General features: G+C 34.2%; 1 protein-coding gene across 1 annotated transcript; it reads left to right on the forward strand.

The window, feature by feature from the left end:
• The first annotated feature begins 3252 nt into the window (after positions 1-3252).
• On the forward strand, positions 3253-10317 carry LOC149539182 (putative 1-deoxy-D-xylulose-5-phosphate synthase, chloroplastic). Its single transcript, XM_089800508.1, has 10 exons — positions 3253-3557; positions 5127-5246; positions 5799-5963; positions 7270-7420; positions 7524-7795; positions 8171-8444; positions 8567-8874; positions 8981-9262; positions 9387-9671; positions 9838-10317. Exons 1-10 carry the CDS (start codon positions 3405-3407, stop codon positions 9985-9987), a joined length of 2160 nt encoding a protein of 719 aa, XP_089656634.1. The 5' UTR covers positions 3253-3404; the 3' UTR covers positions 9988-10317.
• Positions 10318-17562: the final 7245 nt, after the last annotated feature.

Here is a 17562-nt window from a genome sequence, read left to right on the forward strand (position 1 = left end):
ACATACATACATAATACGTATGTATGTATGTATGTATGTATGTATATATATGCATGAAAGATTACATATATTTAGAGCAATACTAGAGACTTGGTCAGCATGACTCAAAAAACCATAGAGGAAACTGAAGAGCTACGACCAAACTATAGAAAAAATAGGCCAGGATGAGCAAAATAGAGTAAAAACCGCATGAGGACCCATTACTAATGGGAGAAATAACCAAAACAAAAAAGCCTAACCAAAAGGGAGCAGGAAAGAAAAGCCCAGATAAATAATACAAACAAGAGCAACCCAAACATAAGAAGATTGATCTTCAAGTTTCCACTACACCATGACAAGGTTGTCAAGTTTATCGACTTTTGCTGGCTAAGCTCCAGGAGACAGGACAAAGGTCATTTCTCTTAGGTAGATTTGTTAAAATTTGGTAGTGTAAAGTCCAATTTGTCAAGGTCCAAGAAATCAATCCCTAGTTCAATGTAGAAGTCAAAGATTATGAGATAATTGAGAAGTCATTCTCTTCCTTGGTCCTCTGCAATTCTTCTACACCTCAGTAGAAATGTAGCTCTAGCTTGCATCTTTGGCCATTTCTTGTTGAATAGAGTCAGGTCTCTAATACACAAAATGAGGCATTTGGGTACGATGGCATGGGCAAAGTTGTCAAGAGGGTGAGACATGCAATCCTCAACAAAAGGGATCTTCAAATTCTCGTCTATACTAAGAACTACTTCTTCTAGACCATCTAACCATGTAGGATCAAATAGGTTATAGCAGAGTCGAATGATATCCCAGTGGGCTATCTGGGATTTCATCAGACAAGAAATAAAGGAGCCTACTATGGAGTTGTTGGTATGCTAGGTAAAGTCAGAGTTAAAGGATCTTTCTCCTAAAACTCTAATAATGGCTACCCTAGTCATATCGTCCACCATATTGAGCAATCTATTCCATCGTTTTGGCTTCACCGAGCCTCTAAAAGCCATGGTGCACACTTCAAATGTGTGAAACAAGCTAATTGTGGACTCCATCCTAACTAACAAAACTAAGCCTAAAGACACTTGTCACTGATATAAAACGAGACACCGAGTTGATTTTTATAATAAATCTAGGTTTTAGTTTTTAAATTATTTTAAAAATTAGTTTAGTTTTTTAATTTTAAATATGGGAGGAGTTGTTTTAATATTTTTGTACTTCTCTTATTAATTTTTCATAATAGATTTTGGTGGAGGTTTTTAAATAATTAATTTAGTCATATATAATAAATTGAATTAAAAAAAAAACTTGTCCATTTTTTTCAACAATTTTTTTGTGGTAGGAGTTATTATTTTTTTGTGTTTCTCCTATTGATTTTTCATAATAGATTTTTTTGGTGGAATTTTTAAAATGATTATTGTATTCATATATGACAAATTGAATATTAATAAATAATATTTTTTTGGTCCATGTTAAAGATTTTAAAAATATTAATCTATTTAAATTAAAAATCATTTACAACTTAATTTATTCACATAAGATTATATTTAGATGATTATTTTACTTATATACGATAAATTAATTATAAATAAATAATAATTTTTACTTTGTTTAAATATTATTTTATTTAAATTAGAAATTATTTATAATTTAATTTATTCAATTATATTTTGAAAAATAATTTTATTATCAAGTATGTATCGACTTATCATTTGCAAGCACAAAAGCATGCAACTACCAATATATCGAATTTGAAAATCTTAGTAAAATTTCCAAGGGTAGGTTAAACCATGGCCATGATAAAGAACCAACTCTAAGACAAAAGGTAAAGAAATGAAATGAAATAAAATAGGAGCATAGATCACCACAAGACCTAAAATTGATACATCAATAATAAGTATAAATCTATATCATTTCAAGAATGTGAAGAATGTACTTAGATCTTATGACTAACATGCAAAACTTAGTTTGCTAGGTACATAAAAATAGAGTTTCTTGATGTGCTAATAGCTTGGAACTGTAATCAAAGGTATGACTCTTTGTGGGTCAATTCTACAATTCCTCATTGATCCCATGTTACATAGACCTAATCTTTAAAGCATTGTTCGTAATGTGTCTAAATATAAACTTCTATGATTTAATTTATATGTGAATCATACTCTTTTTGAAATGTAAAGGTCGATGTTATTTGGAACTAATGAGGATATGATAGAATGCGAGTCACATTCTCCTCAATCAACCCTCTTCAATGACCACATTAACAAATAACAAGCATTTAATTGATCTAGGATGCAAATGTTAGTGCAAGCACTATTCTTTTTATCACATCACATTGAAATGTTCTTGTTGAATGCTCCTTGATGAACTAGGATTTTGAATGATTAATATACATGAATCAATGTTCAAATGAATGTTTATAAACATCAAGACATACATAATCATAAAAAACACATATATTACAGTAGTTGGCTCCCAATGACTATGAAGAAAGAATGATAACTAGGAATTTAAATTTTAAAAAGTGAACATTCAAATAAAATTTATATCATGCAAAACCTTTCTAGAATGTTGAATAAATGACCAAGACAAAGGAATACAAATTTTAAGATAAGAATTAAATTTACAATTTTTTTAATTATTAATAAAAAAGTATGAATTCTAGTACAAATCAAACAAAAACAAAACCCAATACATAAAAATATAAAAAATGAAAATAAAGATTAATACATCAAAAGATTAAAATTAAAATTATATAATCATCTCAAGCTAGTCCAAAATAAACCCATAAGGATAGAAATTGGCATTTCTATAATTTTGTTGTCATATCTATAATTTTGATAATTATTTAGCATTCATGCATGTTTTTGACAAAGGTTAAGAAAGGGCAGATGTGTCCAAACCCTATCATACTCCAAAGATACTTAAAATATCATTTTCCACATTCCACCCACAATCTCACCTCCACAGGAAGGAGTGTAAGTTTGCCACATGAACTCAAAAGATGACACCATGAGGACCACAAGCAAATGGTCTAGTCTTTTAAATCTTCCACTAATCAATACATTGCACTAACAAAAGTGGACAATTCTTTCCATTCAAGGAGATTACAAGGAAGTGTCCCCCCAATAGAAACTAGGCCCCACAAAAACATCATAGCCTAACCTAAAGTCCCCAATAGAAACTAGGCCCCATAAAACATCACTAGCCTAACTCAAAGTTATAAGTTTAACCAGGTAGTGTTACCTTACATGCACTATATATTGGGCAAAAGGCAAACGAAATTTTAAATCATCTGCCACACGCTCAAAAGTTGGATTTCATGAGATAAGAAGATAACGAGGAAGGCAGAGCACTTCAGAAACTGCGCGCAGTTTGCATTTAGCGTTTCTCAGAACCAAGCTTGTGTCAAGCCTTCTTCTTTCTAAGCGTGAGCTTCAATGGCGATGGCTATGGCGGCAACTGCGCCCACTATGATTCAATCTAATGCACGCAATTGCCACCCCACTTCTCTGCCTTTCTCAGTCTCTTCTACCGGGCGTTTTGCCCAAGTAAAGCCCGCAAAGTTCGACTTTGAGCAGCCTCGGCGACGGGTGAGATTTGAACCCATGATCTCGCCAAATCGAAATACTTAAGTTTGAAAATTGTCATTTGGGTGCTGATTAGTATAGCTATTGGGAAAAGTTCTTTTGGGTGATGAATTCTGATTCGGGGCTTTACTCCCTCATAACAGTTTAACTGACCTCATTGGGAATGTGGGGTGCTTTACTACTGAATTACCAATTCTTTTGTGGTTTAGATCGTATATTGTCCTAACTTGAACTTTCTCTGAGTGATATTTATCTCATTTTATCAGACAGACAACTGTTTGTCATACTGAATGTTGGATGGAAATGACAAATACTTGTTGTTATAGTACTCAGGAATAAGCTGTTGTATCTTGTGAGTTTTAATTATAGTTGCTTGCGTTGTATAAGGCACGCTAGTCTAATATAGAGTGTTACATTGTGGGATTGCAATACTTAAACGTAGGGAAGATTTGTGTAGACGTGAAGAACAACAGTGGTTACTGTCTAAGGGCTTTTAACTAGAGAAGATTTGTCTATACTAACAGATTACTGCGTACAAGCAAATGTACAGTTGAAATGCTTTTAATTTAAGAGAAGACTTCTGTAGACATAGGGAATCGTATCAGGGAAGGGCTAAAATACAGTAAAATTGGGTACGTGCTGCAATGCTCCCGTTTAGGGAGACTGTGTGTGGTGACACGTAGCAACATTGGGCATGGATGTAAGGATTTTGTATTCAATTGGGAATTTTATTTCAGTACATTTTTTGACCTGAAATTATTTTATCTGTTCCAACAGATCTTTTCTTTTTTCTTCTTCAAAGTGTTCCAGCATGAAGTCCACTTCAAAGGTCTTCAATGTCACTAGGTATGCCTTCTACGGTGTAAATAAGTGGTATTGTTGAAGTAAGAGGGTAATCCATTAATTATGAATAGCTCTGCTTTCCTGTGAGATGATATGAGATAGTCATTGCCTATTTAAGGCCTACATAACCAGAGGCATACCGAGAGGCATTCCATAGTTTTATATGAAGGTCCTCATCCTACCTTCTCATGTACTTGTTAAGCTTGAGAAAAGCATTTTGAAATATCCAGCTAAATTGTTGGAAGAAGCTCCCTTGGTTACGAATTGTTACTTTCCTCCATTAGTATTGTAAATACAGCATACCCAATGTGAAAAATTAGTGTAAATTATTGGCCATTGACATTCTCCTTTTGGTCTTTGAGCACAAGTTCGATTTGTGTGGGCTTATTTTGTTGTTAGTAATTGTTAAAAGCAGGCATTGTTTGTTGTATTTGATCTGTAATTTTTTCCATTACAATCGTAACTATAACATCCCCATTGTAGAAATCTAGTTTTCATCCATAAATGATTGCTTTTGGATAAATGGTTTATTGTGTTAAAGGTAGATTATTGGTAATTCAGTGTTTACTTTCAGCTGAGGCATGAATGTTTAGTCATTTAGCTTTTGTTTATAATTACTTGTCATCAGATATGTATGGGCTAATTTGTCAGTCTGGGGATGAAATAATAGAATAGCACGCCAAGATTTGGTTGGGATCTAAATGTGTTCAGGAATTCATGGTGTTGCAGGTGGGTAAAACGTATGCGTCTCTTCTATCTGAGAATGGAGAATACTATTCGGAGAAGCCGCCAACTCCTTTGCTGGACACAATCAATTATCCAATTCATATGAAGAATCTATCAAAACGAGTAAGTGGTTTAGGTTGTTCAGTCCTTAGCTGACTAATCCGGCTAAATTCCAGATTATAAATAAACTGCTGCTAGTTAGGCTCGAAACCCTAGTCAGCTATTATGTATTGTCCTGTGTGTCAGGTGTTTTATTTCAGAAACCCTGGATAATTTATACTTCAAAGAAGAACTCAAGGCCTCATGTTTCTTTTCGAATTATGATTGAGTATGTTGTTTTGACATACGTCTATCTTTCATTCCCATGGATTTTACTTCGGAGCATCTTTAATCACATGAAACTTTCATTTGCAGCCGATTGATTAAATATACGTTGTTCCTATTTTACCTTGATTCTCTTTTTAGCTTGTGAATCTATCTTGATTGTATGATAATTTGAGGATTTTTTCTTTAATTCATCAGCTTTTCTTTAGAAATCATTGCTTAACCTTGTATTGCAACCTATTGGAGCTAGGGTTCTGAGTCCAGGATGCTAGCTCAGTGATTATTTATCTATATCATATTCAAGTTTAAGGTTTATATGTATTGATAAAATTATTGCCTAATGATTTATAGGAGCTCAAGCAACTGGCAGATGAACTTCGTTCTGATGTAATATTTCATGTTTCAAGGACTGGTGGACATCTTGGAGCCAGTCTTGGTGTCGTTGAGCTCACAGTTGTCCTTCATTATGTTTTTGATGCTCCAGAGGATAAGATACTGTGGGATGTTGGCCATCAGGTAACTCATCGCATACACAGATTTATGACTTTCCAGCTTCTTTCAAACATATTTTATTTGTGTCTCACAACAAGAGATAACAAAATAGTATGGTCCAAGGGGTTTAGCTTTAGTTTGTTGAAGCAATGAGTTCTCATTGTTGGAGACCCTGGTTCAAATATAAGGACATCTTTGTGGAATTATACGTTGTGACTCCTGGTCTTCAATTATTCAATATAGAAAGTGATAACAAAATAGTTTGAAGACAGAGATTTTCATTTTCTATAAGCATTATTATGGTTATTATGGGTCTTTTCTTTAGAAAGACAACTTTTGCAGTTATGTTTACTTTTCTACTACATCTGCATAGCAGCTTAGATGAAGGGCTCTTGTACATAGATAGGAAATTCAATAGCTCCTTCATTTTGTCTTTGTCTTATGTATCAACACCCGCTACTTCATTTAAAATTGGTTTCTGTAGCTGGCAGCTAGACACAAAAACACTGACTTAATCCCAAGAATGTTCTATTTTTGGTGTAGTGACAAAATCTGTGGATCGATTTATTTCAAATCCTGCCAGAGCTGGATTTCTGGATTTGTCTGATTCAGTGTGGACTTTTAATTCCAATAGAAATTTCAATGGATATTTTGTGAAAAATCCTGATTTTCAAATTTATATTGACCTCCCAAACATTTTGGAAATTCTAAACCTGGAACTATGTCTTTTTGGGATCCCCATTAAGATCACTTTGAATTATTCTGAATATTGTGGCATATGCCAGTTAAGTAGTTCTTAATTATACACATGCATTTGATAAATTACTCATCTCATATTTAAAATCATAAAAGGAACAATCTCTCTAATTTATCTTTTGGTATGTTAATTATTATACACATGCATTTGATAAGTTACCTCATAAACAAAAAGGAATGACCTCTCTGATTTAAAATGCAAAGTATTGATCTTCCCATGCCAAGAGTCTATTTCAATATTTTTCCCTACACCGGATCAATACATAGGTTTACATTGTATTGTTGCCAAAAACTTGTAGGTTAAGATATTTTTCTGTTGTTTGCTCTTGCTCAGGCAAAGTTGGATTTAAAGTTTGCAATGGAAAATTAAGATTTACAGCTATCCCTTTTTGTATGCATGATATGTCCATTATTGGGTGATGTTTTGGAGTCTATTGTGTTTTGACTAATGTTTGAAGAACAATGTGACAAAGTGTAATGCTGCTATGAAACATTTTATAGATACCTCCAGAGGCAACAAATTTGTCAATAATTGTTTCATTGAAAGTTGACAGCACATTATTCATTTCTACAGGCCTATCCTCACAAGATTCTTACTGGTAGAAGAAATAAGATGTCCACATTGAGACAAACCAATGGTCTCTCGGGTTTTACAAAACGGGCAGAGAGTGAATATGACTCATTTGGTGCCGGTCACAGCTCCACTAGTATATCTGCTGGATTAGGTTAGGTTATGATTATTCACGAGCTACTTAGATGTGATAAACTTGTATATATGAAGAGCTTTAAAGTAGGGAGCTTTCATAGTGACTGTTGATTTGCATGCAGGAATGGCTGTTGGTCGTGACTTGAAAGGAAGAAAGAATCATGTGATTTCTGTCATAGGAGATGGAGCCATGACAGCAGGGCAAGCCTTTGAAGCTATGAACAATGCTGGATATTTGGACTCAAACATGATAGTTATCCTGAATGATAACAAACAAGTTTCCCTCCCAACAGCAAATCTCGATGGTCCTACACCCCCAGTTGGTGCCCTCAGCAGTGCACTCAGTAGGCTGCAATCAAGTAGGCCTTTGCGTGAACTGAGAGAGGTTGCAAAGGTAAACACACAATTCAAACTATTGAATGTTTCATATCCATATAGAAGTGGGCAGTAGCAGAATATACCATTCTTTGTAGCGTTCATTAAGAGAGAATTTTTTTTAAAGAGATAATGTTCTGATATTTCACCCATTCAAAACTCAATCGTCTGCAAACACCCTACAAAAAATGAACTAAATTGCATTCCTTGAGGAAGGAGAGTGAGCTATATTTATAGATATCAGAAATATGGAGAAAGATGTTCCCTATTTGGACTGTATAAATAACATCCTCCACATTATGTTGAAATACCAAGATAAATTAACAATTTGAATTAATAGTCAACTTAGATAATTGCACTGCCTCTCTGATCTGCTTGATATTTGTTGCGGTAGGGTGTTACAAAACAACTTGGTGCTCCAATGCATGAACTGGCAGCAAAAGTAGATGAGTACGCACGAGGTATGATAAGTGGCTCTCGTTCCACACTATTTGAGGAGCTGGGGCTTTATTACATAGGTCCAGTTGATGGTCACAACATTGATGATCTGATCACTATTCTCCGAGAAGTCAAAGCAACACACACAACTGGCCCAGTGTTGATCCATATAGTTACAGAGAAAGGTCGGGGTTACCCATATGCAGAACGTGCACCTGACAAGTACCATGGTAAACGATTTTAACATACAATCATATTTGTAGGCTCCTTAGAAAGTGACTTGTTTAAAATTCATTTCTTTTAGTGGCACAACTGTGAAGAATTTTCTGCTTCAATTTTTCTTCTCCTGTAGGTGTTACCAAATTTGATCCTGCCACTGGCAAGCAATTCAAGGGGAAGGCTGTAACACGACCTTATACAACTTATTTTGCTGAGGCCTTGATTGCAGAAGCTGAAGTTGATGACAATATTGTAGGAATTCATGCAGCAATGGGAGGTGGCACTGGGTTAAATATGTTTTTAAAGCGCTTTCCAACCAGATGCTTTGATGTTGGCATAGCGGAACAACATGCTGTGACATTTGCCGCAGGGTTAGCTTGTGAAGGCCTCAAACCTTTCTGTGCTATATACTCTTCTTTTCTGCAGCGGGCCTATGATCAGGTTTTTCTGAATAAGTGACAACTCATTTCCTGCGCCTTAGTCTTAGTATCCCTGCAATTTGTTTGAATTATTGCAGAAATAGCTTACATTTGTGAGTGCTTGGCAGGTTATACATGATGTAGACCTACAGAAATTGCCTGTCAGATTTGCAATGGATAGAGCAGGGCTTGTTGGAGCAGATGGCCCAACTCATTGTGGAGCATTTGATGTGACTTATTTGGCTTGTCTTCCAAACATGGTAGTCATGGCACCTTCTGATGAGGCTGAATTGTTTCACATGGTAGCAACTGCAGCTGCTATAGATGATCGGCCTACTTGCTTCCGATATCCACGAGGCAGTGGGGTAGGTGTGCCATTGCCACCTGGTAACAAGGGAGTGCCATTAGAGGTGGGATTCTGACCACTAACAACTTTTGGTTCTGTCATTCATATTGAGATAAACTCATGTAATCTTGAAAAACTGATGCTATTGTTGTCTTTGTTTGTTACTGATTCTAATCACATGTTTGCAGGTGGGGAAAGGTAGAATTTTAAAAGAAGGTGATCGGGTAGCACTTCTAGGTTATGGCACTGTAGTTCAGAGTTGCCTTGCTGCAAGTGCTTTGTTGGAAGAGCAAGGCTTATCAGTGACAGTTGTAGATGCTAGATTTTGCAAACCACTTGATCGTGATCTAATTCGATCTCTTGCAAAAGAACATGAAGTACTAATAACAGTTGAAGAAGGAACGATAGGTGGTTTTGGATCTCACGTTGCTCAGTTTTTGGCTTTAGATGGGCTCTTGGACGGGAAGCTTAAGGTATTTTCGTTTTTGTCCTTGAGAATGGTTCCTTTATCCAAATTTTAAAATAGTTAAATCAAGACTGATTTTGGAGGGAGTCTTGTCTAAAACTGGATAGTGTTAGTTATGCTTTAATACCTCAACAATGTTGGGTTTTAAATGCACTTCTGTCTTGCTTTTGCAGTGGAGACCAATGGTTCTTCCAGACCACTACATTGAGCATGGAGCTCCGATTGATCAAATGATTGAGGCTGGGTTGACATCATCTCATGTTGCAGCATCTGTGCTGAATATTTTGGGGAGAACAAGAGACGCTCTGCAAATGATGTCTTGAGAATGCTAAATATTGGGCATCCCAGTTTGAACTTGACAAATTTGGAGCTGCTCTTCATAGAAATGCATGCAGCATCACATAGGACTTGTTAAAACTAATGTAAAGTAGTGTATTTTATCAAAAAAGTGTTCCCCTTCTCTATAACATTTGGAGGGCTCAAGATCCTGATGGAATGAATATCGATCTACCACCAACTATTCCTTGCCCCTTCCTGTGTGCTTGGGTGTCAGGTTTTTGAACAGTCTACAAGAGATCTGTTCATTCTATTCTTGCCAATCACAAGTGTATTGTGTTAACTATAATAAAAGTTTCAACATTGTGGAGAAAGCAGACAGCATTGTTCTAGACTTTAAGACTTATAGTTGCATAAAAGTTGAAATCATGCCAGCTTTTCACTGATTTTTTTCCTCAAGAAGTCTTGCCTTATCTCTTCAGACAACAAGTGGGTTGCAGTTCTGAATAATGGATATCTTCTTTTGAAAGTCTTGTCACCTGTACATTGAACTTGTGAATAAGCATTGCTTGGAAGATATGGTCCTTATTGGAACAAGACAATTGAAAGTTTGCTTGTAATTAGTGTTAATGCAGAATCAGCACAAGTATATAAAAATTACAAAATGTTCCTTCTTTTGTGTAAATATGTAATTCTTCATTCAATTAACATGGAATGAAACACAATTAATATTGATATTGATGCAAAGGAGAAGGATGATGTGAACTTGGACCAGATGATTGATCCCTCGATGCTTATTCTTATTGAGGCCAACAAAGAGCGTGGCCTTGATGTGCTTCTTACAGTCAGGAATGGGGTGCTGGATTTTTACAGAGCTATTAAGTGGTTCTTCCACGAGTTCAAGGACATTCATTTGAAGATCAGAGCCATGGACAGTAAGGTGGACATCGTGGAAGCTGTTTCTGTTGATAGGGACTTGGTTGATGGGGTCAACCTGAATGTGGGGGATAATGTTGATATGGTTGGGAAAGTGAAGGAGATTGCTGATTTTAAAGGGCTGGAGGATAGGATCTCTGCGTTGGAAAGCAAGTACTCCAGCATTGAGAATGCTTTGAAGAGCATTGCTGATCAAAGCTACAAGATTTTGAAGGCCTCCAATAATTATATCAAGATCCTCCTTGGTAAGCTTGAGACACCCAACATGGACAGGGCCATTAAATGGCATGCAGATGATAAAGATTCTCCTGGGGAAACTCAATCTGGCCCTAGCAAAAAGATCAGAGCCAACACTAAGAAGAAGGATTCCACTACTGCTAAAGAGGCCCAAGAGATTAAGAAAGCTGCTGAGGAAATGGACAAGCTGGAGCTGAGCTTTTGAATTGCCTTAGGTAGCTGTGTTTTAAGTTGTCCCTATGTGTTCTGGTTGGCAGTCTTTTTTAAGGCTTTGCCCTTTCTAGTTGTGCTGTCTTTTGCTCTGGCTGGCTTTTGTCCTCTGTCATGCCTGTTTTTTGTCTTTTGTTGATTGATGGCTGTGCATTAATGGTTAATATATTTAGCTCTATTTTGTAGAAGGTTTGAGGGCCCCTTCGAAACCTGTTTTCACTTAAACAAAAACATAGAATGAAACACAACGTGAATGATCAGAGCACGTGTCTTAAGTTAAATCATAAATATAAGACTTAGTGCAAAGTAACGTTGGTCATAGTTGCATGTGTTTTAGTTATGTTCCTGCAAGCTGCTATTTCAAGGTTCCTCTGGCCATCTTCTTAGAATTATTTATGATAGAATTTATAAGGCTTTACAGAGTAATTGAACCTAAAGGAGTCAGAAGCATTTGTCACCACCATCGTCATAAATTATAGGCACACATTTTGCTCTCTGTTGACATAAGATTGCTCTGCAGGTAACTTGAATTGTTTATTTCTTCTTCTGTAATCTAAATATTTTCAGGTACCGTTTGTTAAGGGCCAAGTCAAAAAAATGTGACAACAATTGAAAAAGAGAAGTAATATAAATATTCAAAGAGGATCTACATTTGTGCAGTTAAAAAGTTCAAATAATAACCATATAAACTTTGAAATACCATCCTAGAAGAATGCAACTAATAATTATCAACCATAGGCTTAAATTATGAGTCATTCAGTTGGCTTTGTTAAAATGCAAATGTTAATATTTTAATAATCCTCTTTAAGATTTACATTTCACACAACAAAAAATGTTAAGATTTAGATTTCACACAACTTTAACAAAAAAAAATGTTAATTGAAAAAGGGATTATATAAATTTTTAAGAAGGTTTCTTTAGAAAAATGAATCTTCAAGTAAGTGGAACTGTATCAAGAAGCCTTGTAATTTTCAGAAGGTGTAACTCTTAAGCTGATTTTTAAGTTTATTAGATTACCACCTCTCTAAACTTTTGAATCATAATCTACTTAATTATTGGAAAACAATGTACGTTAAGCTATATTTATAGTGCTCCATCAAGTTGTCTCATAACCCTAGGAAGAATATAATTCCTAAGATAAAAAACTCTTGAACTATTTTTAGACAGCCCATATTGAATTTCTACCAAATGCTTTCCTATCTTCAAATAACAGATTTTGCCATCTGCTTACTTTTCAATACAATGAAATATCAAGGAAAAATGCATACATTTCTCATACAAAGCACCACTGCTTACCCAGAAAACAATTTGAATGATAAAAGTCTTTAGTGCAGACGTCCAATAATAAAGGCTCAAAATATCATATCTTCAAAACAAAAAATTTCAACAAAAGCATTCATGGATTCTTATCCAATCATATCTTCAAAACAAAAAATTTCAACAAAAGCGTTCATGGATTCTTATCCTTCATAAAATCTAAGTTGAGTTCATTTGATTTGTCTCAATTTTCCCTTGAATCATGTAACGCCCCGCCAAGGGATCCAAAAGAATTAACTTAAAGTTTTATTAAGTTTGCTAAACATATTTTTTTTAAAAGTAAGAATGTATAACATACACATCAAACACATAGTAGCGGAAGCAATAACATGTAATCATCAACAAACATACATAACAGGTTACATTCCTTAAGGATCCCAAGACGTTGAGTCACGTTTAAATTTAATTAATTTTAACTCTAACAATTACCACATCCACATGAAAGAATAATAATAAAGTCTAATGTCCATAATATACATTTGCTCTGAATGCCTCTTGGCAAATTGATTCGGAATGCTCAATCATCCACTGTACATGTCACAGGGTATGAAAGGCTTAAAAGAATATACATACGTAAAAATAAAGATACATCCTCCTCAAATCTATGATACAAAGTACAGTAAAATAAATGAAATTCTCCACCATACATGATACATCCATACATCCATAATGATAAAACATTCATCATAAAATCTAACCACACATCATAATGATCCAAGAACATAGTGAAGGTAAATGCTAACCAAGAAAGCCCCAGCCATAGCGATTACAGACGGATCTCAATGGTAAGAGTAAAAGCACTACCATCCGACCGCGTGGAACTTAAATGGTCCACTCCCACCGCGCTAAGGAGATAGTCTCAAGTCCCAAACAAGATATCAAAACACAAAACACAAGTACTCTCTAAGTCTGAGAAATCCTAAAAGTATACTAACTCAAAGGTTCCAACATAGATAGACATCTAGACTCAGAGGCACACAAGACACACGTAGGAAACCTACTATGCAATTTTTGTTTAAAGATTAAAATTTAATAAATAAAATAAAATTATATATATATATATATATATATATATATATATATATATATATATATATATATATATATTTAAAAACATTTACAATTGTAATCTGATAGAGAAAATAATTCCAACCCTACGAATTTTCTTTTTAATTTCAGACCTCACCCAAATTAAATACAGTAATTCTTTAATCTAGAAACGAGGGTTTCTCCATTTTCTTTTCTAATCCCTACGTATAGAGTAGTTAATTGACAAGCATCTAAAAATTCACAATATTTGAAATGCTTAAACTTTCATCACAGAGAATTCAGATTTACAATCCACAGGCACGAAGAAGACAGGAAAGAATAATTGCGTAATTAATCGATGATCAAAACACAAGACTCTACCTGAGCCTGATGCTATTATGCAATCCCCAGGTACTGTAAGAGAATTCGCTCCTCTTCAATAACCTTCTTCTGAAAATCTTTCTTAGAATTCGCCTTCTGAAATTCGCTTTCAAAAGTTGTCTCCCAAAATTCATCATCCAAATTCGTGTCCCCCAAAAATGAACCCCAAAGTTGTAATAAGGAGTTTTCTCTTCAAATTGGGGAACTAATTGTGCGTTCACTCGAGAGGACTCTTTGCTCAACTGAGTTAACTCTAAAATTAACTTTCTTTATCTTTGCTTATTTTGCATTAATCTTTTCATGCACATTAAGTGAAATTATTAAATAACTTTATTTAATATTCCACTTGACTTCTATTTTAAATTAATTTATTACTTTAATCTCATGTGCACTTTATGAAATTAAAATAACATTATTATTTTCTATTATTTTATCTTTTAATTAATTTCTCATATTCAAACTCATGCTTAAATCATGCGATCTAGAAACCTTTAATAATTTAATATCTTTTCCACTTTTAATTTATTTTAGAAACTTTAATTGATAAAATATTTATTAATTCAATTAATAATAATATTTAGCATTTATTTAAAAATGAACTCTAAATATATTATTATTAAATTAAATAAATATTATCACGTTCTAAATTTATACTTAAAACTTTTATCTCCAAATTCAATTTTTTTTATTTAATTAATTTCTTAATTAATTAAATATAATTAAATATTAAAATATCATAATAATTTTCTATTAAATTAAATCATTAATTAATCTTTTTAATTAGAATTAATTAATAGAAAACACATCAAGGACTCATAAGGCAACATACGAAAATCCATCATAGAAAAACACATACTAAATCAAACAAAAGGGTTATAATCACGAAATTACATCGTTTGATGCATTTGAAGGGTACTTAACTCAGATACTTGTCCTAATTATCAATTAGGACAATTGGCTAAAGGGTTTAGGATTTGGACTTAAGAGTTTATCTCCCCTCTCTTACCATTGAGATAATGCGATAGGGTACGCTCATCCTGGCAATTCAGGGAAGTCGATACCCGACACCTGCAACCTGCATAAAATTCACACATGTACAAACACAATATTCTAAGCTAAACAGACAATGGCAGGAAGTGGTGCATCGTGTAGATCCCGACTAGCAGGTGACTGACTCCCTTCCTTAACCACATCAGAAACACCATTCATAAAGAAAACAAACACGCGCACCATACACATGCAGTATGGGGTAAGTATCCATAAGAAAGCACATGTGATAATAAACCATCTAACTAATCATCATCGATAACTAAAAAAATTGAATAATCATCATACATGCATGAAATATAGAGTACCAAGTAATCTCATCATATAATAAACTGAGTGTAAAACAACATCTGATAATCTCTAAAATAATAATACTAATCATCAAACATAAAATTGGCCTAAAAGACTTTGGCAAGGATGACTGAAATGCGACTTAGGGGCAGGCACTACAAATCATTAGTGACTTCTACTCTACAAGTACAAATGTTTTACACTATTTCATTCACTTTTAGTTTTGGTTGTATAAGTAAAATACATTTTTTTTTGGGAATCAATTTTATTATCTTTCGCATTTTTTCCTTTTCTTCTTTTAAAAAGAACTAAAACATTTTTTTAGTTATTTGACAATTGTGAAAATGATCTTATTGCATTTAAAAAAAAACTTTAACATTATCACTATCAATTAGAACCCTTTTTTTTACAGTGTTCTATGAAGAAAATTCAAATTGTTTACATGAACTAACATAATAATTCTATCTTCTATCTTAAATCTAAATAATTGAATTTTTAGAAAAGCCTTTTAGATTAGTTGCTTGAACCATTTGAATATTTACCCAAATTATCTCAAACTTTTTGTGATTTATTTAATATATTAAAATGACAACTAGTAATAACTTTCCATTTACTACTTAGATGTAGACAAGACACATTAGTCAAAATGAAGGATTTAGAAAGACAAAAAATCTTCCTCGTGGTGGAAAGGTGCATCTACTCACCATTAAACAATTTATAAGGGATCTCATCTTTTGAATGTTCAAGCTATACCCAATGGTTTGGAGAAGGTCTAGAATGGTTTTTCTCCACTAGAATATGCTTTTGGTTCTTCTTCTATAAAGGTCAACGATGGTTCCATTGTTTTACAAGTTGCTAAGGGGAAGGTTGTCCCAGTTGATCTAACTTTTGTTGTTGTTTTGTTAGTGCCTAAAGTTGATGCTCCTAGTAATTTAGGTGTTGCTAATGTTTCTCATGTTGTTGCTATGCCTAAGCAGTTTGTTATATTTGTTGCCGAGGGAAATGTTATTTGGCTTGGTGTTGGCCTTGTCACTAAAGTTGATACTCCTACTAATGTAGGTGTTGCTAATGTTTCTCATGTTGTTGCTATGTCTAAATAGTTTGTCATATTTGTTGTTGGGGGAAATGTTATTTGGCTTGGTGTTTGACAAGCTACTAAGGAGAAGGTTGACCTTGTCCCAGTTGATCTAACTTTACTTGTTGTTTTGTTAGTGCCTGAAGTTGATGCTCCTACTAATGCAAGTGTTGCTAATGTTTCTCATGTTGTTGCTATGCCTAAGTAGTCTATTATATCTATTGCCGAGGGAAATGTTATTTGGCCTAGTGTTGGCCTTGTCCTTGCTCTACCAACGCTTGTCGTCCCAATTTTTGTGGGGTCTCATTGTTCTACAGACTCGAGCTCTTAGCAAGCTGAGGCTGCCAAGATTGAAGAAGGATGTATTATGGTTAAAGGAACACATTCTAATAAATTCTCTCTTTTTGACATGACCCTAGGATCCCATAAGAAGGGATCAAAGGGGAAATCTTTGATTTTGTTGGTTTCATCATTTTGGCAATCAGGATATTATTTGTTTTATCTTTTCTGGACTGTCAATTTTGTTTTGGCAGAGCAAGTGTCCTTCTTAGCTCTCTCTATCTTAAGTTTTCCTTTCTCATTTGAGTCCTATTTCTTTTTTGTAGAGCTTATTGCATATCTTTTGTAGCTGGTTTCATGTCACTCTATTTAATACTTAGCTTTGTTTTAGGTTCCATGATCCCTCAAATCCTATTATCTTTTAATGAAAAACTTTTCATTCACTATTTCTTATAGATTTTTATACATAAAAATCTAAAAGAAATACCTTTTGTCACAAGGAAATGCCAATGGCATGATAATCGACAAAGGTTTTCAAAGACCCTCCTTGTATTCTTGTTGGTGAAGGCAAATATATCACACACATACAACACTAGCAAGGCTTAAATCTATGCCAAAATGAGATTAACTTTAATATTTAGTCTCCCTAAAAGACAAACAAGGAGAAAAATCCAGAGAGCATTTCACCCTAATGAACAATGCAATACAAACATTCATAGAGCATTGTCACAATAGTTGTATCCTTTTTGCATATGGTGACCTTTTTCATGACTGAAGTTGGAACTAGTGTGTCTCAGAATAATGCATCTTCACAAAATGT

This window comes from Cupressus sempervirens, chromosome 9 (genome assembly GCF_028749045.1).
Source record: "Cupressus sempervirens isolate cs-2001-9-10 chromosome 9, ASM2874904v1, whole genome shotgun sequence".
Classification (NCBI taxonomy): Eukaryota; Viridiplantae; Streptophyta; class Pinopsida; order Cupressales; family Cupressaceae; genus Cupressus; species Cupressus sempervirens.

Bases quoted from the DNA above. Each gene is read 5' to 3' on its own strand.
- LOC149539182 (XM_089800508.1), top strand. From the start codon at position 3,405: ATGGCGATGGCTATGGCGGCAACTGCGCCCACTATGATTCAATCTAAT. The intron at 3,558-5,126 runs GTGAGATTTGAA...ATGGTGTTGCAG, and splicing joins TTGAGCAGCCTCGGCGACGG to GTGGGTAAAACGTATGCGTC. The intron at 8,875-8,980 runs GTTTTTCTGAAT...AGTGCTTGGCAG, and splicing joins TGCAGCGGGCCTATGATCAG to GTTATACATGATGTAGACCT.